Source organism: Histoplasma capsulatum, assembly GCF_000150115.1.
Source record: "Histoplasma capsulatum G186AR genomic scaffold supercont2.12, whole genome shotgun sequence".
Lineage (NCBI taxonomy): Eukaryota > Fungi > Ascomycota > Eurotiomycetes > Onygenales > Ajellomycetaceae > Histoplasma > Histoplasma capsulatum.
This window is the reverse complement of record NW_025544812.1, coordinates 435,677-460,673: the sequence shown is the minus strand read 5'-3', so window position 1 is coordinate 460,673 and position 24,997 is coordinate 435,677. Positions and strand designations below refer to the sequence as shown.

The following is a 24,997-nucleotide window of genomic DNA, read 5'->3' as shown; positions in this document are numbered from 1 at the left end:
GTGGTGATCATTAACGATATACTTGTATGTCCCTCGTTGCTCTAACTGCCAGCTGGAAAAAAAAAAGGGGGGGGGTAGGGGAAAGATTGGGAGAAGGGAAAAAGAAAAGATGAATTACTCCCACAAAAACCCACCCAGAGCATAAACAAAAAGCAAGTGAGTGTCATGAGAGTATATTAAAATGTGAAGACATTTCAGGCAACAATTAAAAACCGGGTGGGAGTGAAATAAACAGCACAACCCGACAGATATACTAGGTGGGAAGAAAAATTAAAAGGGGGAAAAACGAGCTAACGCCAAAATCTCTATGTACTGAACAAACCAACCATTAAACGGCAGCGAAAGGAGCTGAAGGGTGAAACAAATTGGAGTATCCATCCTCCAAATTACGAGGAAGATAATAGAACGAGACAGATAACAAGACAGGGAAACAACACGGATTCTCGATAGAGAAAAGAAAAGATTTAAAAGGAAGAAGGATATTATGCCGCCATACACCGAAGAAATGAAGGTAAAGCAACAAAAAAATATAGATAAATAATCAACAAAATGGTATTACTCTATGTAGATGCCGGGTAAACAGAAGTGTAAGGGGTAAAGCAAAGAAAAGGAAGAAATCTTTCGCCATGTGGGTTCTTAGGAACTTGGCGGATTGGGAGAGGTACTGGGAGGCATGTCGGTCGTTAGAAAAGGCGGGACGGAATACAAGACAGAGGGGTAAGTAGAGAGGCAGGCTGGTAAGATACGAAGGTAGCTGGCCGAGGGTGGTCGATTTTTGTTCTTTTTCCTAACCGAGCTTCCCTACATCGCACCAATTTTTCCCTGCAATAGGCTATGATAGAGATAGAGAGAAGTTAGCAGTGCACCATAACCAAATACACACAGTGCAATAACAACTCATCATATCCAGCTTCGTAGCGAGGAAGGAAAGGCATGAAAAGAGAAGAAACGAAAAATACAACATACCAAACACGACAAATACTTGCACCACCCACACGTCGACCGATACTTATAAAAGTTATTCAACAACAGGATGAATGCAACCAGAATCCCCACTAAGGTCCCCGCCCGAACAACCCACCACGCCCACCAGAGCGGCTTCCTCCCCTGGAAAAATTTCACAGGCTGTTTTACCATGAACGCCGTCTTTGGATTATCAATTGCATCGCCGGCCCCAGCTCCGGCTCCTAGGGCCCCGCTAGCACTTAGTGGGTCATAGGGATCGTGATGAGGAGTTATCGAATCGATGCGCCTGCGCAGCTTATCCGGTGAGCGAAGAACAGAAATGCCCAGCACCAAGCCAACCATGAAACCGCCTATGTGCGAGAAATTGTCCAAGCCGGGTAGGAGGCCAAGGACGAAGGATATGGCGACCGTAATCAGCATAATGAGGAGTTCCTTGACGGGATTCGACCGACTACTCCAGGAATACAGAAGGTCGAGAAAAGCAAGGGCGAAGATCCCGAATAGACTCCCCGAGGCGCCGGTGGAGGGGATGCCGGGGGGCGCAAAATTAGCACCGAGGATGAAGCCAAAGATGCCGCTGGCGAAGTAGACGACTGCGTAACGCCACCAACCGATTGTGCGCTCCATGTCTGCGCCGATGGTGAGTTGGGCCATCATATTGAATCCGATATGGATCAGACCGGCATGTAGGAAGATGGGGACGATAAAGCGGAACCATTGGTTTGGCTCTGGTTTATCGTCAAGGCTGCCTTGGGGTGTCGGATCATGAACCTTGTTGGTCTTTTTGAAACCGCAGAGATCGGAGAGAGGGCATAGGTTTTCGGGAGCAAAGGGGTCTGAGGTTGTGGTATTTGGGCAAGGGAAGGGGACGAGGCCGTTCGTGGCATTTGGGTTGTTTTGGACGCCTTCCACGTTCCGCATGCACGGAACGTATCGGGCACCCATGTATATCTGAATATAGGGCGATGGGCCGATCATGGGGTTAAACTGTGGTTTGGTCATGATTGGGGATCCTGTCAATTGGGCTGGGGAATCGTCAATAAAAGTAAAATGAAAAAATGAAAATGAAAATGAAAACACACGATGAGTACAAACAGAGAAAGAAAAAAAAACCACCTACCACTCCGAACCAACTCCGCAATAAACACAGCAACCTGCACCAGGGTAACAAAGTACGTTACAAATGGTATCTTCTTCTTCAGCCACCTTCTCCCTTTCCTCTCCCATCCCTTCGAGTGTCTCGCTGTCGGGTTTGGGTTCAGTGGCACGCGTTGGCTCTCTCGCTCAAGGGGGTAATGGGTATCTGGATCCATCCACTCCGGTCGTCCACCAGTGGTTGGCTGAGCATTGGCCTTGAGAGGGATATCGTCTGCGTAGTAATCAGTGCCATGCGGCCTTCCCGTCATGCCTATGCCTCCGCCGACAGCTCCTCCGAAACTCTGAACTCCAGGGGAAGGGGGATAGCCATGGTCTGAGCGGGGATTGTACTGACTACCGTCGCGGTCATAGGGGTTTCCATACGCACCGTATGGCGAAGGCGTGCGAAGTGGAGGAAGACTTTGGTTGGACCAGACTGGCGGAGGAGACGTTCTGTCGGGATTTAAGGGTTGGTGTTGTTGCTGTTGCTGTTGTTGCAGTTGGGAATGGTCTGAGGTGTAAGGCTGGTAGAAGTCGTTCGCTGCCATGTTCTCACGGATTTTGTTTTCACCTTTCTCCCGGAAGAGAGCGCTGGACGGAGTGCGCGGGAGATGGCGATGAAAAAACGAATGCGATGGGTAGTAAAACGGAGAGATAGACGCAGGAATCGGGGGATGGACACGGCAGGAACAAAAAGTGATGGGTTCGTTCGAAGGAGGCGGGTTTCGAAATCAACTTTCCGAAACACTGACGACAGCACCGCTCTGTTGCTTGGAGGAATGGGGGTTGGCCTGGTTCATTAGTGGCTGATCCACGGCAGAACAGGGGCGACAATTGGCCGTGGCACGGTGAGAACAGGATAGCCTGGATAGCTAGGGGAGTTGGGATGCGGGAGTTTTGTTGTCGTTGGCTGCCTCAGCCGCACCCAGTTGGAACAGCCACAGCCGGACCGTGCTGCCAAGCTGCCAAGCTGCCAAGCTGAACACCACTGCGCTTTCTCAATTGCGGGAGGATTTGTCTGCGCAACGGGAAGATCTTGTTCCTCCCACAGGATAGGAGCAAGCTGCATCCTGAGATCTGCTGGGCACTGTGTAAAATAGGGGCAGTACAGGCCGCATGCACCCTGTACCTTGTACGGAGCAACTCAGCCACGGAATAAAGAGTATGCTCATTATGACGACAAAAAGCAGGAAGAATGAGAAGAATACTTCCTCGATTGGTACTCAGAGCTCTACTATTTCATATCTGTGTGTGCAGACGGTGTTGCCACTTCCTGTGCCTTCCAAGGCTGCTTTCTTTGATTGGAGATTGCTGCCGTTTCTTCTCCTTCTATCTAGGACACTGTGTTGGATCAAAGGATTGGATATATGGATAAAGGTTTGATGTTTAAAAGGGCTAACATAGGGCGTAAATATGAGCTCCAATCTGGAGAGGATTTCTCTTTTTCTCGCGTTAATCTTTAGCTCTTCATATTTGATGGGGGTGGTTCAAGATTAACTGGCAATCAATGCTCGATATATATAGATCCCTCAGGGGCACGTATTTCTTTGCCTGTCTTCAACAGTCTCTATCTTGAGATTGCCTTCAGCAAAAGCAAGCAGTGATATCTGTACTGTATTGAAGGCAATGGGTGTCAAAGACCCTGAAAAAGTATCTGAATGAATTCTGACATTGTTTTTCATACATGGTACTTGGAACAGACAACAAAAGCATGATGTGGAAAGAAAACAGCGAAAGGGCAGTCAGATCAATCAGACGATGTCCTATCTGCATACATAAACATACAAAATGAAGTTTGAATCAGAGTGTCACGCCCCAGGTTGGGAGGGCCTAGGCATTCCCTGGGGGCTTTGACTATATATAAAGTACTGACTCCAATAACAGCACTAGCTATTATCATGTGTGATCCATTTAGTGAAGTGGTTAAACCTTGCCTGCCCGTGTCTGGTTTTACCAGTACACAAAGATGACAAGGACTTTACAGCAATTCACCTTTTCATGTTTTGTGTTACTGCCAGAGTCTGATGATATATTTTACACTTAGGAATGAGATTTCAGTTTAAATTCTTAGTGTGAGACAAAACTTTGGAAAAATCGACATCTCTACCTTCCATAGCTCGAAGAAATCGACCTGGGAATCCATGTGAGTAGAGCGGCGGATCTGAAGCGCCCACGAATTATCTATACAATGGGTGTTGTGCGTCTTGGCCAAAAACGAAAAAAAAAGGAAGAGAGGAAAAAAATCCATATATCAAGCGTGAATCGCACGATATAGTCTTCTTTCTGTTGAAAGTCAGACACAAACAGCGTGGGCGGGTTCCAACCACTTCGATCACGTAGAGACCGGTAAGGCGAAATGAGGACCAGGGTAGATGTAAGCCAACCAATTCATCCACAATTGACGTATGCAATTCCAAGTAGAAAAATTACCGCCACCACAGAACACACAAGGAAAGACTAAATCAAATGCAATTATTAATTGTTCCCCGTTCTAACAATGTAGACGGCGCACACACATGTATGAGCGCAAGGGTGACACACGCGAGGAAAACCGGCGAAAACACGTTATTAATAATATTGTTATGCTGATCCTAGATCAAAAGGAAAAACAAATCTTGTTGTCAGCAATACCTGCCTTCATTAAAAATATACATATATATATTTTTTGCAGGCAAATTTTGGCCTGCAAGTCATCATCATTGGCTCGTTATTTCACGTTAAAAACCCAAGAAAACGTACCGGAAAACCAAGGAATGCAATGTTCAAGAAACCAATAACCAAAAAACAAACCGGAAGAAGAGAGGGCAAACGCCTTTCATAGTGGAGCAAAAAAATGAGATTTTCTTTTCTTTTTCTTTCTTTCTTGCACTCAAGACCGCGGTAACAGTTGATGAGAAGCTGTTGGTGAGATGGCTATGGTGACTCCAGTACTCCCAGGGCCGCCGAGACAAGGAACCGCACCAGCACCAGTACTGCCATTGACCAATTTCAACTCCGCGGACACTCTCTCCCTCACGCCATCGATGCCCGCCCCGGTCAAAATCCACGCTAGCCGGCTCAGTTTCTGGAAGAGCAAGGGCGGGAAATATAAAAACAAGCCCCAGAGAAGCAGCGAGATAAACACAAGCAGGAAGGTGTTGGCGACGAATTTCTCCTCGGGGGTCATGACGTAGATGCCATAGGTGACTTCGTAGCGGTAGTAGGCGAGCTGGAGGCGGTTAGTGAACCGTCTGAGGAGGCTGGGTCTGTCGTGTCGGATCGGGGCGGGGTCGTCTACGGGATGCGCATAAGGGTAAGAGGATGGTATTGACATTGATGTTGTGTCTGAGCTTGAGGAGGCTGCGGCTGAGGCTGGGGGAGCGGACGCGGATTTGACACGGGTTTTTATTAGGTGGTTGAATTGCAGACGGGAAGAGTTATGCGATCCAGTGAGCTGACTGCGCAGAGGCGAGGAGGTAAAGGTGGGAGGAGAGGTGGAGGTGAAGTGTTGGGTTTCGGTCGCCATTATCGTTTTGGGGTTGTGGTGCGCGCGTAGGGGAAGGAGAGAGTGGGTGCAATTGCTTCTTTCTTATCCTTGCCGGAGCTTTTGAGGCCGCTGCCACTGCCCGGGATAACGGCACCGCAAAGTTGTGTCTCCTAGCAGCCACAGCGGGGAATGCGGTAGCGGGGGAGGAAGATGAAGAGGTTTGCTATAGCAAGATCACGGGGGAATCGAGGCTCTTCTCTTTCTTTGCGGAACACTCACATCAGGGTGTACCAGGTTCAACAAGGTAGTAACCCGAGGCAGAGAAAGACAACAACCACTCCGGTTAAGAGGAGACAGAACCAAGAGAAGAAAGAGAAAGGGAGCTTAAAAGAAGAGAATCATTGATTCATCCGTAAAGCAGCATCCATACGGAGAAGGGAGAAGAAGCAGAAAGAGAGAATACTATAGCGGACAACGTGAACAGAGAGAGCCTTAGGAGGATGAAAAAAAGAGGAAGGGATCTCTTCCCCCTTCTCAGATGTCGGGAATATTTGCCGAATCACCCAGAACGATTTGTGATCGATCTTTCTAATCCCCGTCTTTTGACTATATATATATATGTTTTTTTTTGCCGCTACCCCACACACTCTCTTTGCCGCTGAAGAACACAGCTCCTTGAGCTTTCAATTATTTGGCGACCACGGGTGCCACGGATCCCCCGGCATCACGGCCAATCAACACCAAACCTCAAGAACGATTAAGGTTGTCAATGATTGTGGGAAAACGACCCACGGAACCCCGATCCTGCCGCAGGCCATTATTGGTGGGGATGCCGTAATAAAACTCAATTATCATGAAATCCTGTTGGTGTTTATTTGTTTGTTTTGATCCCGCGGTGGATTCAAAGATTGGAGCTGCAGCTGGAAACCTTTTTTTCCCCTAGCCAAACGCGTTGCCGGTGCATCCGAGCAGACACTGTGATTTTGACCTCCATAGTACAGCAAGAGAGGCGAAAGGAATCGAATTGACGGATCGAGCGGCAGAGAAGACTGGTGACATCATTCAGGTCAACCGTGATTCACTAAATTATAATAATTATCAAAGAGAGCCGATTTTTTTGACAGGTGTCGTCAAAGTTGAGCCTCCAGAGCAAAAAATAGTCGTCAGTTAGTTATGCCCTGGTGCTTGATTAGTCAGACATTTGAACAGGGTCTTCTTCAAATCTAAGGGAAAGGCTATAAATCTTGGGGCATGCAGTGATGTAAACATCTCAATCAAAGACCACCCAACTAAAATATAGTTACCATGAAATATTATTGATACACACATCGGAAGAACTCACAATGAAATGGCTTATATCATCTCTCTCAGGCTGTAACTAACCCTGTAACTAACCCTAATCCTAACCGAATCCCAACTCTTAACCCCTAATTGTTAATCTCTAACCTCTAATCCTAATCCCTAACTCAGTGTTGAGGTGGTGGTGGTGGTGCATTTGTTGAGATGGTGAGTATGAAGTTAGTGTGAAGTGAGTGTGTTTTAGATGAGGTGATAGAATTTGAGCGTTCAACTTTTTTAAAACCATGTGTGCACTGTAAGTGTAACCCGAAATCCAAGTCATAGTTGGACGAAATAATGTGTCCTGCCGCCAGCCAGCCGTCCGTGGAATCCCAATGATGGGTATATTTACATACCGCAATGAATAACCAAAGTTTCAAACCAAAGAATGCCAGCAAGGGGCGGAACAGACTCTCAAAACAAAAACCACTGGGGAAACGGCCCTCGATCTTCCATAACATGTGCAGAGTACTCCAAATTGGACATGAGATGGCGTTGCAGCGTCTTGGAGTTGTTCAAGACGCCGATACTGATGACATCCGTGCATAGTATTCGAGCTGGCCCCAACGAGTGAACATCAGCGCATGGAGGCCCTTGGTGTGCCATTGCTGGAGGGAAATGAATTAATTCTCTTGATGGCGACAAGATGAACTCTATCAATAGGTCTTACATATTGATAAAATAGAATAACTGAACTTGTTGTAGGGCTGCGGGCAGCAATGTGTTAGCGGCTCGAGATATGTCCCATCTCAGGCATTGGAAAACCTCGCGCTTGATGGGCCGCTCTCAACTGTGACATTTCTTTAATTGAGCCCGAGTGAAGCGCGAGAATTGCCCAATCGATTGTTTCTGGAAATTCAGCGAATGTGATGCTTCTGGACTGCCCTCGGAGTCTTTGATTGTAAGTTAGGTAAATCACCATTCCGATCCCTTCGTCGCAAGGCAAGTCTATTACCAAACCTCCAATCCCAAATACCCCCGGCGCAAAACTGTACACCTTCACCCCTACCCGAGCTCCCAGGGAGGACCGTCCTTACCCATTCATCTCTCGCCGGACCCGACCGCCTACGCGCGGCAATTACAACCCCACCCCAATCCAAATCACCCGAACCTTCAATTCAGCATTGGGAGGCTGGTGCAGCTGGGGTGCGATTGTTGGGGAAAGTGCTTGCCGAGGGTGCCAAGACCTATCTGGAAAATGGCGAGTTGTTCCTGACGACGAACGGCTGTTCTAACGAAGAGGTAGCTACTACGAATATGAGCCCGTTTAATGGTATTTTCGCGGTCACGCCGGACAACTTGCCTCTGGCGGTGAAGGTGGGCAAGTCGATAGAGATGATGAGGTTGCTCTCGAGGCGCTTGTTCCGAATAGGCTTTTGGGTATAGGGATGGAAGATTTGACGAGGATTGGTTGGGGTGCTCTAATGGCGGCTATAATAGTTTGACGTTGTGAGGAGAGATATATCAACTCATTTACTTTTTTCGTTGATATTTTTCTTACATACCTTTTCATGTATGCGCGTCAGTGTGGGGAAGATTCCGATATTGGTATTACGTCATCCCTTGATCAACCTTAATTTAACCAAGGAACAAAAATCCGGGACAAGATTTTAGATGTTTTGAATGTTAAGGCTTGGACGGAAAGAATCTTTACTGCTTTACAGTTCTTGCGACTCTGCATCCGTAAATCCCCATTCTTTTATCTACCCCGTGATTGAGTGAGGTTGGCGGCTGACACGTACATCTGTTTCAGCTCTGTACCTCCATGCTCCTAATGCGCTCTGCATAGGAACAGCCTTTCTCGCCCTCCAGAGCACCGCCATCATGGTTGTTGATGAACGAGATGACCCTCTTGTCAAAGCCCTCCCACCCGAAACAGATTACCTGACTTATCTCACCATCCTAGAATACCAATTGACGCGGGAACGCCTGCCGATTCTCCACAATCTTCTCCAAGATGAAAAGCTGACGGTAAATATTGGCTGGGACCTGGTCCAACTGCTTCTCCCTATGATGCCGGCGTCTCAAGAATGCCTACAGGATGTGGCCAGGCTAGGGAACCCGCGAGAGGTTATTTTGCGGGTTTGTAATTCATTGATGAAGTTGGAGCCCGTGCAGGACGAGGATGGAGATGATGGGGACGGAGAGGACGACAGGAGACTCAGTGAAGCCGTTGGAGAGGTTAAACTGGAGGAGAAACCCCATATGAACGATGACGACGAAAATTCAGACGATAAATTATCAGCGGCTACCTCCAACGTGCCCGTCCACGTCCTGCAATTCAACTGTCTCCTTTCCATGCTCTCAGTCCTCCACTCCCGCATCCAGACCAGATACCCCAGCCGTTTTGTTGCTACCTCCCTCCAAGCCGTGCTGGAAGCATACACTGCATTCCCAACTGTGGAAACGACAGCCGCAGTGCTAGAATTCTTCAGAGACATAGCGGGAAAGAAACGTCCCCGTCTCCCGCCGCGGAATACGAGCGAATCAATATTATTGACGCAGAGTACGCAAGAGACTGCTGCGCCGGATCCCGAAGCTGAATCGCATCCCGGAACTGTAGGGTCTGAGGAAAGCGCTTTGATCAATAGACTTATGCAGTTTGGTCTCATTGAGCTTTTGAAAACATACCTTCTACATTGCGTGAATGCAGCGCCTGCTGGCATGCAGTGGGCACTTCGGCTACAGGAGAAACTGGATACTAGGAACCAGATGCACTCCTCTCTAAGCTTAATTGGGGCGTTTGGGAAGGAGGAATATTTGAAAGAGCGCGATATGACCGTTGGGAAGATTATTGTATGTTTGTCTGAATCCCTTAGCGCCCGCTATTTTTCTATCCTATTGCTGATTTCTCATGATGCTAATTAATTCCTTAACCCTGTCTTTAGGCACTTTCACGAGATTTTGGCATAGAAACAAATGAACTGCTGGATATCATTTCCAAGCCTGGTGACCAGCAGCCACCTCCTCTAGACTTTGAAGAAACTCCGAAACACGCGGAAGATATCCACCTTCAAAGACACGGTTGTCTCCTGCTGCTGGCAGCGCGGTCTGCGGCTGATAAACTGCTCTCGTCAGGCCAGCCAGTAAAAGCTATTCCAGTCTTCCCTGATCTTGCCGCCATATATTCACATTTCCTCGGCGAAGGTGAATCTCCATATTCAGTTGTGATGGAAGAGCCCGAAGCTCTGGTCGATTCGCTCTGTTCGCTGGCCGTCATTGCGAGTTCTAACCCATCTTCATCTCCTCCAAACGAAACTGAATTTACCCAATTCATCATCCAGCTCACGGCTTGTATCCGTGCGCCTGGTTTCCGCAGTTTTAGCCGGATGGAGCGCGTTCCGTCAACAATATTTCACAGCAACCCCGACCCAGTCGTCCGGTTTAATCTCATCCGACAAATTCTCGAGGACGAGGATTTACAATACGCCCGAGAACCAGCAATAGGATGGCTCAAGGAGGATCTTCTAGCAGCAACAACGCCAAACGTACACCCTGATCAGAAAGAAAACCCCTTCATTGACCCCACTCACTTCGCCATCCTCTTCCCACGCATCTACGAACCCATCCCGGATGACTGGCTTTCGCTCGGGACCGCCAAAACCGACCACCTCATCAACACCTGGCTGACATTTACGCAGCATCTACTTCCCTACCATCTCGCCATCCTGAATCTGTACTATTTCCTCACCCAGTCCGCAACCCTCTACAAACAGCTACAGATACAGGAACTCCACCCGGCCTTCGAGTCCAAGTTCCTCGTTCCGCTGAGGACGTTCGCGCAGCAGATATCGACGGACGCGGAGATCAAGGCTCGGGTTGAGATGGAGATTGGCAACGAGGCGGAGCAGGTTGGCCAAGGTGCAGCGGAGTTGATGTTACATATCATTGGGGAGATTGAAGATGCCTCGGCTGGCTTGTTGGTAAACGTCGGGCAGGAGGGGTCATCCAACTGAATACTTTCGAGTATCATCTTGCTTACAAACGACTCCAATAAAGTCCAAATTTTGCTAGTTGGGTTTCTTCATCAAGTTTGTCAGTTGTTAGTTTATTTTTCTTAACGTTTATGGGTTCATTTTATTGTCCAGGTCTGTCGCCTCAACTCTCTGTATTATAACCTGCTTCTTTTAAATTTGGCAGCTAGTCATACAGATACGGGTATAACAGAGGTTTTAACTGCTTCCACGATTTGAGCTCTCTACAAAATATAGATATTTACGTACACACTATAGGAGTTTTAAGAGGAGTGCAATGGCTGACGAAGGAAACCACAGCATAGGACCTAAAAGATATTATAGTCCTCCCGCTTTAGAAGAGGGCGTAGTAATTAAAGTGATGTTTGAATGAGCAACTGTGGCGTTTCCGATTGCAGGGATCACTAACTCCCGAACACGAGGATCATTCATTCCGACGCAAACATCTCAGCCGTCTTCAACTATTTTTATACCTCGTCCGCCGTAGATGCGCGGTAACATCAGATCCATTCTTCTTTGTTTTTCGCATCCTATCCAATAGCCATTCCAACCATGAAGTCAAAATCAGGTTCCAAAATCCCAACAGCAAGATACAGCGCTGTAACATTCCTTACCATCCTTCCCGCGAACAACTCCGCATACCACCCCACTGTCAGCCACTCCCAACTTCACGATCTCGTATTAGACGACCTGGACAGTTCAACAACAATCCAACATACATCCATCTGGCACTCAACTTTGAAATCTCAGAGATCAAGAACAGATCTAGATAGTAGCAATAATGCAGAAAGCAGCGGCAGCAGCAGCAGCAGCAAGAGGGGGAGCAGCAGCAAAGGTAGCAGCACCCTCTCACACAGTCATATATCCCGCAGCACCGTTTCCAGCAGCAACATCGACCACACCAACATGCGACATGTCACTGTGTCAAACGCAGAGTACATCTTGGGTTCGCACCTGCGCAGGTCAACACTATCGGGTACGGGGCGCATCACGCATTCCAAGCTGAGTGGGTCTGAATTCCTGTGCACGCCAGACGACAACAATAACATCCCCACTACCACCACAACGCCAAATCCGGTTACGAATATCGCAAAAACTGAAGTCGACAAAAGCGATATCCGCGACTCCATCGTTGGCCCATTGCCGTGCACCATTAAACGGAGCAAGCTCGACAATGTGAAAATCTCGCAGAGCACGATTGAGGATGCGAGTTTGAAGGATTGTGATATCGAGGGGTGCCAGATTTCGAAGGGGAAGTTTTCGGGCTTGTGGTTGAGGAATGGGGTTTGGGAGGATGGGGAGCTCGTTGGAGAGGTGAGGAAGGGGGAAGGGGTGGTTTTGAAGGCAAAGAATTTTGCGGAGATTGAGGAGAGGGAGAAAGAGAGGGAGCGGGAGAGGACTAGAAGGGCTGAAGGAGAAAAGTGTGGACAGGAGAGAGGTATTGGGATAGGAGGAGGAACAAAAGGAGGTATGGAGGATCCTGTTCCGATTCCTGCGTCTGCTGGCGCTCAGGGTGATAATGTGCTGTTGGTTGGGATATCGTCAGGAGAAGCCAGTGGCTTCATCTGTCCCCCCCAGGGCAATTTTATGGTAAGAAAAAAAATTGGGACTTTGTGTAGCATATTCCTTGCATACTCCATAGATACATATTTTTACATACCTATTTTTACACCCCCCTCCCCCTCGTGCCAAGTTAGGTATTCAGTTACTTACGCAAGAGCTTCCAGCATGCCAACCCGCCCCAGATACCACCGCCAAATTTCGATTCATTGGATCCAACACCAGCAGCAGAGTCAGCAGCACCAGTAGCAGAGTCAGCAGCAGCAGCAGCAGCAGCAGCAGCAGCAGTAACATTAACACGCGATCAGCACCAAAACCAACGTCAAGCACCTCCACTCCCTTCGAAAAACCAACCACATATCAGCACGCAGGATGATTGTCCCAGCTCGCCGTCCACCGGCACATATTCGAGTGCTGCCGAAAGTTTACTCGACCCTGATGAGGAGGGCGAGTTTGTGCTTCAGGATCTTCCCGATGTTAGCCCTTTGCGGATTGGCGATGAGAAACCCCCGCCCTATACACCATGAGACGGGCTTACGTTTGGGGTGGTTTCTTTTAATAGATTATGATATGAATACACCACATACAGTGCGGAAATGAGGCGACTATCCCCCCTCCCTTATACAAGCGTTACCCCTATCTCTCCTCTTAATGATTTCAATGACCCTCAAGATACCTTGATACGAAGTTATGAAAAAGGCCGGAAGAGAGAGCTACGTGGGAAAGGAAAGGAAAGGAAAACTTCCCCCCTCACCCAATTTAATGTAAAATTGCATCTACTCTCATCTTAATTCCACTTTTTACTACTAAATATAAAGTATCATTGATAGCAAAAGGAACAAGAAAACATTCACCAGTGGTTGAATAGATAAATGTTATGTAATGTATATGTCGTCTGAACTCGCTGCGCTCAGCACAGGCACAGCAGAGCACAATACAAAAAAAGGGGAACTGGCCCGTCCAATATTCTCAGCCTATCCCTTGTGAGAAAGAAAAAATCATGGCGAAAAAATAGTCAAAAAGTCCCAGAGTTAAAAAAAACAAGTAGAAGTCATCATATTGGGGGAAGAAATACATAGTGGATCAGGGTATAATGAGTGTCGTAAAATGGCCTAATAATGGCGATAACAATTTGCCAAATGGAAATCATAAAACATGGAATATCCGAGAAAGAATGATAATGGAAACAAAAATTGATGAAAAGAAATAAGGGTTTGCAACCAATACACATTGCATTTATGGCGGCCGGCTGAGTTGGACAGAACATAGGGAAACGAAGGCGAGGGAAGAAAGAAAATAGAAAATATCCCATTTCAATTTTTTAAACCCCATGTATCCAACACCCGCCCCATCCGTCCATGCATGACCAATGATGTTCACCCTGTTCTTTTTTTTTTCCCTTCCTAGCACTCTCTTCCCCAAGCTACTTCCGAATGCTTAGTCGGACAGCACAAACTAAAGTGCGGAATTGCATGGGCTTGTTCTGCGAGTGAAGACCGATAAGAGTGACAGTGATGTCGGAGAAGGTACCGGAAGAAGGGGCCAGAAAGCGGTACATATCCAATGTTAAGTACGAGTACAACGTTCTGATAACTGAGAAAAACGAAGGGATAACATCACAACATAACTGGCATTGCCTGACCAGGTTGAAAAAACGGTGAGTGGGTGGAGGCCGGGTGGAGGGGGGAAGAAGAGAGGGGGAGATGACCAGGACTTTCACATCAACAACGTCAAGAATAATAAACAAAGAAATGGGAAGGCTAGTGGGAAGCGGGAAGATTTCACAGAGTCTCCATGCCAAGATCAAATACATTTGATTTGCGCGGATATAGAAACCGTACTCGCGAAAACAACTCCGTGAAGAAGGCAAGACCGCATCAGGAAATCCGGGTAGATACCAGGAGCATTGCGTCTCTCAACACGAAAAGGGCAGTTGTGAATTGTTGAGAAGCAGAGTTCGGGAGAGTGTCTGTCGTGTTCGTTTTCTTTTCCTTTCTTTTCCTTTATTTGCCTTTTTCTCTAGTAGTATCATAGCTGGCGGCGACGGGTCGTTATGGCATTGAGGTTAAGATCGATAGTTGGCTGCGTAATTTTCATCCGAAGAAGAGGAGGTAAAGAGAAAATGTGCTAGTCGCAAGTAAAGCAGCGAGTAGCGGCCATTGGTAGTTTTGGCTGCTTTTATCCCCCTTTCCACAATCGCTTCTCGGAATGTGAACACGCACTCTTGATCGAAAACTTCGCATATATGTTCCCAAACATGCAAATAACAGGGGCAATGTTAAATAGAACTGGAGGAACTCTGGATCCACGGAGCGAGTAAGAAAAATTGATCGTTTTCAATATCAATGTAACTGAGGTCGAAGCACTCTGTAAAATGTTCCCCCCGTGGCAGATGCCACGTATCGTGATGTAGATATTCTACATCACAATACACTGGCCGCCGCTGTTGCGGACGAAGACCGGGCCTAGAAAATGATGGTCTGGTCAGCATTAAGGCTTAGAAGAGGAACGGCGTTCATGACATGGAAGTAATTCCTACCAGTCTCGGGGGCTTTTGGTGGGGCAATGCTGACGGTATCAGGAGACATTTTTGCTTGAAAGTTGTTTGGTAGTTTGAGGAGAATCGTATTTCCCTTGCGAGGTATGGTAGTTGGAATATTGGGAGATTCTTATTTAGACTTTCTGGGAACTGATGCATGAAGTAAATAGTAGAAAGTAGAAGGGGGGGAGGGGGGGGGGGGGGGAGGAAACAACATAGAGTTATATATTCATTCTGAAGCCTGGATAATGGAGCTGGGTCAAACAGTGAAAGCAGCGAACCCTTACAATTGTATGGGGATACCCAGGACAATTCGGGGATCTTTTCAAAGGAAAATAGAATTCCGAGAACTGTAATTTCCCCAGGGGGTTGGTCGTATTGTGTATCATGCTTTCAGTCACTTGCACGTGGCTTTGTCGTGGCATCATGTATTGTAGGCGAATACACGCAGCTAGCGACCCTCTATGGTGTAACACTATCTGATAATCGACCCAAGAGTGGAAAGCCCGATGTGGGAATTACGGGGAATGCTCATAGGGAAATTAGGCTGTAGAGCCGTGTTCCTGGGAAAAGTCCTTAGTATTGTTCGCCTTAGTATTGTTCTTTTCAAAAACGGAAAAAGAGAGTGGAGACTGAAACGAGCTTAAAAGAAACTAAAAGTGAATATATGGAAAAGGAAAAGGAAAAGAGATAAAGAATACAGTGGATTAGACTGTTTGCGGAATTTTGCAGCTCGTGGAGGCCATAGTCGAAGATATTCCCCCGTGGAGATTTAGGCGCTAAAATAAAGTGATTACCAAAAATTATCATAACAAAACTTAGAGAAAACGGAAGCAGGTGAGTTCCCATCAAATTTCCCGGATGGCGAAGGTTCAGAAAAAGCAGTGAAAAGGAAATGAATAGAAGGAAACATGTGATGCATTCTATCCACCGAGTCCTGCCTGAAGGTGCTTCAGCCAGCAGGTAAGATATTTTATATGCAGTTCCAAGTTATTTAGAATGCAGCTGTCCGCAAACTGAGAACTACGTACCCACTTGATCATAAGTTCGACGTTTCTGCAGCGTATAGTACGCCAGATTGACTTCGGGCCCCAGAAATGGGGGACCCCACGGATCCACAACCCTTTCAAAGGGCGGAGAGACCAAAAATCCATCTCGCTTGCCAGCCAGATGCTGAGACACGAAAATAAGAGCTAAGCCCATTGCAGACACATGCGCTCACATGGGCTTCTCGCTCCTTTCAACCATTAAGCTCCAGGAATGGGTTTGAGGATTCATCCATCTGGTCCAAGCGCGAAGTCGACGATCGCCCCATATAATACACGCACAGACAAAGGACGCGGAATGAAGCCCAACAGTGGGAAGATGAAGGACAAGAGAAAACAGCGATAGGAAAGAAGGCGCCCTATCAAACCCGTCATGGGTCACAGCAAAAAAGAAGGGCCCGCCGTGCAGGAATACCAACTTGGTTCTTGCAAACATACTCCCCTGCATAGGAAGAGGCAGATATGCATATCAAGTCACGCTTTGTAATAGCCTGTTGGCTCAGCATCTCTTGACATTTGGCAGCATGTCCCCCTCAAGTCTTGACTTCCGGGAGCGGAATGGGCTTTCTAGGAGCATCGGTTGTTGCATGCCCGCTTCTTGCTCCACGGCATCAATCTTAACCTTCATCCAGCTTCTTGATATTCCCCGGTTCCTCCAGATATCACATAATTCCCCCACAAGCCCTTCTCCAGATTCTGGGTGCACGGAGCACGGCTTGGACAAACATCGGGGTATGGCGGGGCATAGCATTTTCATTGTTCGTCATCCTCGATAAAGCCCGGGCGGAGCTCAGCCCCAACATCCCCGTAAGTCTCCACTCCTGCAAGAAATGGCCATTGACCAGCAGGAGCCCATTCGTCAGAGTCCCTCGTTCAAGGAGATGTGCTGGTTTGGTTTGGTCGATGTGTGTCGTTGAAATTGAATTTCCTCAACGGAGTGACCTGCAGACACTAATCTAGAAACGTCTTAGTCCAACCTCACGCTAAACTTAATGCAAACAAAGACCAAAGACTGGAATGTGTGCAACCAGGGTTTATTTTAGATTTCAGCATAAAGGAGCAAGAAAGGGAAAAAGGGAAACTCAGCTTAGTATTGTTCTTGCACAGAACAATATAAAACATGCTACTTATACTTATATATAGTCTTTGCCCACATTCCCTTGTGCTACATGTTTGCGATGAGTGAAGTTAGACTTTTCAGTCACAGGCCACGCAACAGTACAATGTTGTGTGCTTGTGAATCCATTGATACACCATTACGAGGTTCTCAATTTTAACATTAACAGGCTTGATGAACGCAGCATTTCTCCATGGCTTCCGAAACACTGAATGTGAGTTTATGCGGAGAGCTTTGTGGAGTCTAGGTCTGCAGTAGGGACTTCCTTGAGTTTAGAATGGATATGCACAAATCTCTGGCAACGTATTCTGCCTTGGCTTGTTTTGACTGAATGTGGGGGTGGGGATCGCGTAGAACTAATTTCGGGCACTCCATCCAAACGATGTACGTCATTCGTCATTCATTCAATTTCCATTGCTTATCATAAGTAGTTCAGAGGCAGGGGGATAATCACCAAGGTAAAAAAACATCAGCTATCGTAGCAAAAACTGGTATACCAACATTATCTCGTTGTATGGCGGCTCGAACATGTTGGGAGACAAGCGGCTAGCCCAAATCTGTTCAGCATGTGAGATAACAGGAATATGGCTAGAAATTTCATGAACATATCACATAAAAATAGAGAAGCAAATATCACAAACGTTCAACTGATAGGTGAAAAAAATCCACAAGGCATCAAATGAAGAGGTGGTAATGACTTCAGGTGTAGAGAGGCGCCGTAAGGCTATTGAACGTCATCCCTTCTTTGGCAATGTCCTCTTCTATCAAGAACATCAAGGGCATCTCCACGACCGTTCCCTTGACCTTGCTCAACTCCTCCTTGACCTGCTGTACTCCTCCTGGAAAATCTTCGCGAACGACATGGCCTATCAAGTATGGTTTTTCCCGTGTTTCCCCTTCTTTATCTTTTTTCTCCTCCGCGACAGGACTGCGGAAGGAATACTCGAAAAACTCCTTGTAGTCGTTCCAGTTTCGGATTTTATCATCGGGCACAGCGTGGAAAACTTTACGATAGACCTCCGTGTTCTGTTTTGCGCGGGAATTCCAGAGGCTCTGGAATGTGTCAGATAGAGGGTCGATGACGATTTGATTCTCTGGTGAGTTCATATCGTAAGAGTTGGGCACGCCCACTGGCTCAGAATTAGCAGTTGACCTCTCATAATCTTGAACTGGAAGCAAGCCCAAGTGTTTTCGGCATAGTTGGCGTCGAAGGGTAGTCGCAAATTTGCTCACGAGGTACGGTTTCCCGTCCATTGATGATTCCAGAGGAGTGGGGTCTTGGATGATGACAGCAATTTCCGAATCGTGATCGCCCAGCTGGGAACGGTCGTTGAGATTGGCACTTCCGCAGATGACCGTTCTGTCGTCGGCAATCAAAACCTACAGACACCCATTAGCACAGCCATTGAAATGTCACTCGGCCAAACAAAGAAAGTAGGTCGCAAGCTTGAAAAAATGTGGGGTAACAAACCTTTGAATGCACATAGAGTTCCTCGCTGACAAAGGCATCAATTTCAGAAACATCGCCAGGATGTTCCCATGGCACTTTTCGAATATCCTCGCCACCAAGCATATAGCACTCGCTTACGCTATTCCAACGACCAGATCCGCTTGAATGGGAAACCTGCTGTGCAGCCTGCTGGTATGGTTGATAGGCCGTAGTAGTATCGAACGCGCTAGTTCTGCTCGCAGCAACCTTGTCATCATGCTGCTTTTGGGCGTCCTGGTAGTCAATACCACTTTTCTGCTCAGCTTTTCTCATTTCTGCGCTTGCGTTAATCCTGTCATAGTTGCGAAGGTTATAGAAACGAATATAATCCATCGGGTTGTGTCCCTCCTTGGCAATCAGTTCCATAATACTGTGACCTCCACGGTTGATAGAAGCGTATTGGAATTCCATAATCGCACGAATCCCGAGAGCAGCGTCATCACGAAGCTCTCCCGCAAAGCAGGGAATTGCTGGGATAACAACTATCATCTTGTACTTCTGTCCTGCTCTCGCAGCACGAAGAATCCGTTCAACAATAGCCGCACCAATCTTATTTTCGACAGGTTTCTGGGTATCACCAGTCGCTGTGATGAAGAACTGGTTCTCAATGTATACGAAATGCTCGCTGTCGCGAATGATAGCGGCGTATGCATCCATAATTGAGTGTTCTACTGGAATACCATGGCTCCATTTTGCTGAGCTACGGACTATCTGACAAGACATGTTCGCCGGTGGCCCCGCAGTAGAACCAGGAGTACCAGAGAAATAACGATCCTGATATTGGTGCACCTGCCCAGCAAGTTGACCTCGAAGGATGTTGCCAAAATTTCCAAGGTCATTTCTCAATCCACGGAGCTCAGAAGTCAGAGTGCGATCCTGGTCAGTCTGCTGATGGTAGCCTGGCTGGAACTGCTGCTGATAGCCTTGGTCATAGTGAGGTTCTGGCCCACGAGTCTGTGAATGCTGGCTAGCTTGAGTTGGAGGGGGAGGGAAATATGGCGTCTGGGACTGCGATTGCTGAGGTGGAGCGGCCCATTGAGGTTGCCCTGATTGATTGCTACCGCTATATTGGGTTTGAGACGGTGGAGGGCCAGGAGGAGGCGGGGGGTACTGTTGGGTCTGACCTGGAGGAGGTGGCTGGTGTCCATATTGTTGTTGCTGCTGTTGCCCATGTGATCCAGGAATGGTGCCAGCTGGCAGCGGTTTTCCGTAGAGAACCAGCTTCGAGTATCTCGTATCCTGACGGACATTGTATTTTTCGTCGTAAATGAAGTTCCATCGCTCAACGAAATGCCTCCGAAGGTCCTCAACAGCTGGCCCGTGCAAACTAACTGAAATATCCGACCAGCCCATGCGGGAGTTGCTCTTGCGGTCAAGCGTGTTATTTTCCCAATGAAGCACATCCTGGAAATCCAGAACACGAGAGTTGTTATAATCCTGGCCAGGGAACACGGTCTCCCTGATGTCGTTAGGATGAACATCAGAAATAGAATGCTGATGGGTATCCCAACGGCCATAACACAGATCAAGTCCACCCATGAACGCAGTCTTCCCATCAACTATGCAAAGCTTTTCATGGTGAGCCCAATAAAGAACAACATCACCACTCATCCCGTACAAACCTTTCAAAGCATCTCCGGAAAGCTTGGATACGCCGGCTGCGCTGAGAGTCAAGTTCTTGAATGAATCTATAACAGAAGAATGGATAGATTGCCGATCAGGTAGATGATCTGGGTGGCGGAATACGGCAATGTTTGGATGAAGATCCTCCAGATGATGCTTAGTGTGAGAAGACGATACTGCCATACGACAAGGAATAAGTTTTGGCTCATTATCTCAATATTTGTGTAAACCCGACCGACATTGCTGATGTGTTGGGTGAAGATTGAATACTTACAGGTCATGGCCTGGGTGACCTCTTTATACACAATTACGTTGACACGCACCCCGCGTTGAGCTGCAGCCTGCAGCATTCGATCGAGTCTGTACTGCTCATTTTTGGAAGGCGGGCGTCTCAAATATAGCTCCGGAGATAGCCACCCTAAATCGAAAATAATTAATCGACGTAAAAAGATGTAGGGATGTATGATATAACGATGTGTGTAGATCACTGACAATCGAGGATCCAAACCGACTCCTTTGCATTCTCCAACGCCCTAGAGACGGCGTACATATAATCACAGCCATCGACATACCACTTGGCATCGCAGTGCTCCCTGGGCGGTGCAAAGCTTCCAAATCGATTCTGTGAGTTTGATGGGCCTGGGCCATACTGGGCATACGCTTGAGGATCCAGAGTAGAGCCAAGTTTCTGTGCTACATCGGAGCCAATTCCTTGTATCTTGCCGAGAAGCCCCGATACCATATCAGACTTTGGTGGTTTGCTTTGATGGTAGGGAGGGTTCTGGCCTTGGATAGGTTCACTGTATGGTTGTTGGCCAGGGGCGGTATAAGGTTGCTGAGACTGTGGAAACTGTTGTCCGTAGCCATGGGAGCCGGGTTGTCCCTGAAACCTTGTTAGCGGAACAATAAAAATACGCATTCCAAAGACGATCTCCAGATTTCTTACCTGATAGCCACCTTGGGTATCGTAGTGCGACTGCTGATATGGTTGCTGGGAGGGCTGTCCGCCCGAGTAAGTCTTGTATTTATCACGGAACTTGTGGAGCGTGTCTCCTAGGAGACTCCTCTCCCCTCCCCCCTCCCCTCCTCCTCTTTCAGACTCTCCTTGTCCGCCATAATGCCCGTAGGCCAAAGGGTCTTCTTTTCCGGACATATTGATGTTGGGTTGCGGCTGACTGCGCAGTAGTGCGGGGCAAGGGCTTTCAAGAAGGGCGCTCGACTTGCGCTGTTTGAAATTTTATTTGATAACTCTCACAATAAAAATGAAATGAATCTCCGATTCCAAACCTACGCAGCCTCGAGCATGGCCCAAGAAGCGAACAGAAGAGAGTGTTTCCTTTATGTGACGGATGATTATGTCTATCCTGTACTGGTGGAACACGCGAAGTGGGGGAAGGGACCCATGTGGCTTTGCTCAGCCACCAAGGCCGTGGCGTCACCGTCCACTCACAGCGCTCGGTTTTGATGCATCTCGTCTTCCTTGATCCCGTTTGCCGGGTAAGAGAGTCGGAGGAACATGCTAACAATGAGTTGTCCGCAGAGCCGTCAGCAGACTTTCGTAGACTTCAGCGGACCTCAGCGGACTTCAGTGGACCAGCCACACAGACCTTCTCCCCCAGCCTACTGCATAAAATTGCTGCATAATCAGGCAAGCAAACTTGCACTCAGCAATCAAGTTGCGACGTTCAGCTGCGCCGGGATTCGGGATTCGCGCAGGCAACGAACGATCTTAAGCCTGGATTTGGTGTGGGATATCTATGCCTCTTTCCGCCGCTTTGCTACAGAGGGGGTCAAGGCCTTTCAGCAGTAAAACTCTCAAGGACTGCCGCCCTTCGGCTGTGTTCACAGTCAATCAAAGTACTTGTGAGCCGGTTCTCGTAAGGGGACGAGCAAGGTTAATGCCCTCATCTGCCATTCTGAGGGAGCTTTGCGGACGCATCAGCGATGCAATTATGAAAATCGTTGACAAGAGGATTATTTCATCGTCCACTGTGCTCGTTATGTGCCCTGGACGATAGTCGCCAAGAAGGCACCATTCCAACCATCCAGGGATAAAATTGGCGAGCGGGAGCTGAGTTTTGGTTTTTGGCGGGAAACCTTTCTGTGGCTCCAAACCTTGAAACCAAATCAGCATAAACACTATGAGGAGGGGCTTTGTTTTTTCTCCTCCAATTTCTCAGAAGATTACTCTTGGTGAACCCTAACAACATTAGTCCTCATCCTAACCCAGGATGGCTAAGATGTGAGATGCTCGGAGAAATCCCAGCCAAGCTTCAGCAGCACAGACCCATTTGCCGTCATGTCTGTGCTTGGCAGATCGGTGATGCTCCCAACTATTTTATTCTGCCCATGCGTCCTTAGGAAAACATTCCCGCAGCTCAACACCTCAAAATCACGATATTGAGCCAAATAATGCGTAAATTCTTCGAGAGCCTCCATTCGCATAAACTTCTCACAAGCAAGAAGCGCCAAAAACGCTCAATCGACCATGACAACTGCCCAATCAATGGCCAATCGTCTTTCCCCTTTTTCTCCCTTCCGCCAGAGATCCGCAACCAAATTTACTTTGCTCTCTTTAGCTGTGACCAAGCCATTCACCTTTTCCATGTTAAAGAAAACCTCTACCTACTTCGCTGCCGTCAGTCAACTCCGCACCTTGACGGGACCTGTTGCCCCCATCTCTCCCTAGCCGACGGCGCCATCCCGTCCATACGCGAGTCCTTGGCCAAAATCTCTCACTGCGATGATACATGTAAGTCAAGAATTAAGACGCCACATTCAGCCCTCGCCCATCTACCCACTTCCATCCTATACGCAAACAAGCAACTATACAACGAGGCAGCCGCCGTGCTCTATTCAGAACTCAGCTTCGAAGCCTCTGAGCTCAAGACTTGGATCCTCTTTGCGCACATGGTGTCACCTCACCATCTGGCGCTCGTCAAGCGGTTGTGGAGCACCTGGATTGGTTTGCCGTGTTTAACAATGGCGCCGGTACGTCCTGGTGCGACCGGTTATGCCTCGTACGAACAATATACGTTGTGGGACGAGCCGTGGGACGAGTTTTGGGCGATTGTGAGCAGTAGGATGGACGGCTTGGTGGAGCTTGGCTTTTGTATGAATTACGATGCGCAGTATTTGGATCGATCGACGGAGGCGAAGTGGCTGGAGCCTATGTTGACGGTCAGAGGATTAAGGAACCTCGACGTGTGGGTTCGGGATAGGATTGGGGGCCAGAGTAATAGGCGTGGAGAGGATGAGCCTGGAGCGAAGCGAGAGGGAGAGGCTTTGGTGCAATTTTTAAAAGGGATTATGTGTCAGGGAAAACTGCGAAAACTGGTTGATGGTACTCATGGTGACCTTCCTGCAGAGGTAGTCGCTGGCGGTGAGAAAAATTAATAAGGATTGGTTTCCCCGATGTATTCTTGTCAATGCGTTGAGACTCCTAGGGAGATCTCATATACGTGCGTTGTTGATGGTGTTTTCAACAGAGCAATGTACGGCCAGGGAGCATAATCCTCGATACCGAGGTTTCATCCTGCGATGTTCCCTACATCCGTTGAACCGTACATAATTTCCAAGCCACCGATATGGAGCCATCAGAGTCGAAGTGGATATCTCTATGCCGATCAGGCTAACTTGGCAGTCAACGAACAAGCCCAAACCCCCAACTCCTCGACCTCTTGTTTCAACAAATGTGACACCGTACCGTCCCAGCCTTTTTTTTTTTTTTTTTTTTTTTTGGACTCGCAACCCTACAAAACTTAAAGAATCCAGCTTCCGCAGCTTCTTCATCACAGTCAGCGTCAAGCGCAACATCGCGACCTCTTGCTGGTTTTCTCCACCAGGAGCCAAGCATCCAAGCAGGGCCGCTTTTGTCTGACAAATTTTTGGAATGCCTTAGTAATGGTGTGTTCGCATGCAGCTCCAAGGAGGCCATTAGCCTAGACATATTTCAAGGTGTGTACCAATACACAGAGTGGAGAATTTGCTTAACTGATGAGCTTCAAGGTCCAGCATTGCTACTATATTTGGGAATTCATACGCTGGTGTTAAATATGACCTCCGCGCGGATGACGTTTGTAGATATACTTGTGTTTATCTCGATAGACAATCTTGATGTGATGGATTTCCAAATAACTTGCCCCGGTTTTATTCCCCGGATACAGATATCGCCACAGGGAGCAAGTTCTCTTCATCGCCCTGTTATCTGATGTTGAGGCGGAGATTACAGGTACTTGGTATGAACTCCACTCTTACATGCGAAGTTCCAAGCGCCAAATGTGAAATTATATGGATCCCAAGATTTCTGCCAATAGAAGAAACCTCAGCGTTTGGTCTTGCTTGAAATATTTTTGGAAATCTCGAGACTGGAGTTCAAATGGCCCTGGCCCAGGTGGCATGGTTACTAGCCCCGAATACTTTGTCTAACTTGTCAATTGGTTTGTAGCAGATTTATCATCTCCAGTGTATATCTAGCGTTGTATGGATGCGCCGGGCTCCTTCCCCACCGCCCTACTTGAGTCCGTCGATGTTCGGTCTTGATTTTAAATGTTGAGTCAGAAATACCTCCGTTGGCGATGTGACATGCTTAGAAGCCCTTCAACCCTGAGGGTTCAGCTCCGGTCCTGGTGGAATGGATATAAAGATCCTAATTACGGACTGCTTCCGGTTATTCCTGCCAGAGTGAAGGAACGAAGGAATTATTTGTGTCTTTGCTTCATTGACACCCCCTATTTGCAGGG

At 47.7% G+C, this 24,997-nt stretch overlaps 10 protein-coding genes across 10 annotated transcripts; 5 read left to right on the top strand and 5 right to left on the bottom strand.

Annotated features, from left to right (window-relative positions):
- Positions 1-195: 195 nt before the first annotated feature.
- On the bottom strand, positions 196-2,651 carry HCBG_07484 (DHHC zinc finger membrane protein; the record flags this gene model as incomplete). The annotated part of the gene is made up of 3 exons (XM_045434533.1): positions 196-832; positions 967-1,979; positions 2,087-2,651. 3 exons carry the CDS (start codon positions 2,649-2,651, stop codon positions 788-790), a joined length of 1,623 nt encoding a protein of 540 aa, XP_045284740.1.
- A 251-nt stretch (positions 2,652-2,902) lies between these two features.
- On the bottom strand, positions 2,903-3,172 carry HCBG_07483 (uncharacterized protein; the record flags this gene model as incomplete). The annotated part of the gene is made up of 1 exon (XM_045434532.1): positions 2,903-3,172. One exon carries the CDS (start codon positions 3,170-3,172, stop codon positions 2,903-2,905), a length of 270 nt encoding a protein of 89 aa, XP_045284739.1.
- A 997-nt stretch (positions 3,173-4,169) lies between these two features.
- Positions 4,170-6,053, bottom strand: HCBG_07482 (uncharacterized protein; the record flags this gene model as incomplete). The annotated part of the gene is made up of 2 exons (XM_045434531.1): positions 4,170-5,952; positions 6,033-6,053. One exon carries the CDS (start codon positions 5,606-5,608, stop codon positions 4,973-4,975), a length of 636 nt encoding a protein of 211 aa, XP_045284738.1.
- Positions 6,054-7,267: 1,214 nt separating this feature from the next.
- On the top strand, positions 7,268-8,293 carry HCBG_07481 (uncharacterized protein; the record flags this gene model as incomplete). The annotated part of the gene is made up of 2 exons (XM_045434530.1): positions 7,268-7,448; positions 7,818-8,293. The coding sequence occupies 2 exons, from the start codon at positions 7,268-7,270 to the stop codon at positions 8,291-8,293; spliced, it is 657 nt and encodes a 218-aa protein (XP_045284737.1).
- A 253-nt stretch (positions 8,294-8,546) lies between these two features.
- HCBG_07480 (uncharacterized protein) lies at positions 8,547-11,094 on the top strand (the record flags this gene model as incomplete). Its single annotated transcript, XM_045434529.1, has 2 exons — positions 8,547-9,703; positions 9,796-11,094. 2 exons carry the CDS (start codon positions 8,732-8,734, stop codon positions 10,861-10,863), a joined length of 2,040 nt encoding a protein of 679 aa, XP_045284736.1.
- A 339-nt stretch (positions 11,095-11,433) lies between these two features.
- Positions 11,434-12,968, top strand: HCBG_07479 (uncharacterized protein; the record flags this gene model as incomplete). The annotated part of the gene is made up of 2 exons (XM_045434528.1): positions 11,434-12,471; positions 12,609-12,968. The coding sequence occupies 2 exons, from the start codon at positions 11,434-11,436 to the stop codon at positions 12,966-12,968; spliced, it is 1,398 nt and encodes a 465-aa protein (XP_045284735.1).
- A 987-nt stretch (positions 12,969-13,955) lies between these two features.
- HCBG_07478 (uncharacterized protein) lies at positions 13,956-14,588 on the top strand (the record flags this gene model as incomplete). Its single annotated transcript, XM_045434527.1, has 2 exons — positions 13,956-14,098; positions 14,274-14,588. 2 exons carry the CDS (start codon positions 13,956-13,958, stop codon positions 14,386-14,388), a joined length of 258 nt encoding a protein of 85 aa, XP_045284734.1.
- A 318-nt stretch (positions 14,589-14,906) lies between these two features.
- On the bottom strand, positions 14,907-16,183 carry HCBG_07477 (uncharacterized protein; the record flags this gene model as incomplete). The annotated part of the gene is made up of 4 exons (XM_045434526.1): positions 14,907-15,074; positions 15,268-15,455; positions 15,682-15,759; positions 16,012-16,183. The coding sequence occupies 4 exons, from the start codon at positions 16,181-16,183 to the stop codon at positions 14,907-14,909; spliced, it is 606 nt and encodes a 201-aa protein (XP_045284733.1).
- Positions 16,184-17,625: 1,442 nt separating this feature from the next.
- Positions 17,626-21,408, bottom strand: HCBG_07476 (phospholipase D Active site domain-containing protein; the record flags this gene model as incomplete). The annotated part of the gene is made up of 5 exons (XM_045434525.1): positions 17,626-18,523; positions 18,615-20,467; positions 20,530-20,673; positions 20,748-21,138; positions 21,202-21,408. The coding sequence occupies 5 exons, from the start codon at positions 21,406-21,408 to the stop codon at positions 17,843-17,845; spliced, it is 3,276 nt and encodes a 1,091-aa protein (XP_045284732.1).
- A 1,259-nt stretch (positions 21,409-22,667) lies between these two features.
- On the top strand, positions 22,668-23,651 carry HCBG_07475 (uncharacterized protein; the record flags this gene model as incomplete). Its single annotated transcript, XM_045434524.1, has 1 exon — positions 22,668-23,651. One exon carries the CDS (start codon positions 22,668-22,670, stop codon positions 23,649-23,651), a length of 984 nt encoding a protein of 327 aa, XP_045284731.1.
- Between the last annotated feature and the right edge of the window lie 1,346 nt (positions 23,652-24,997).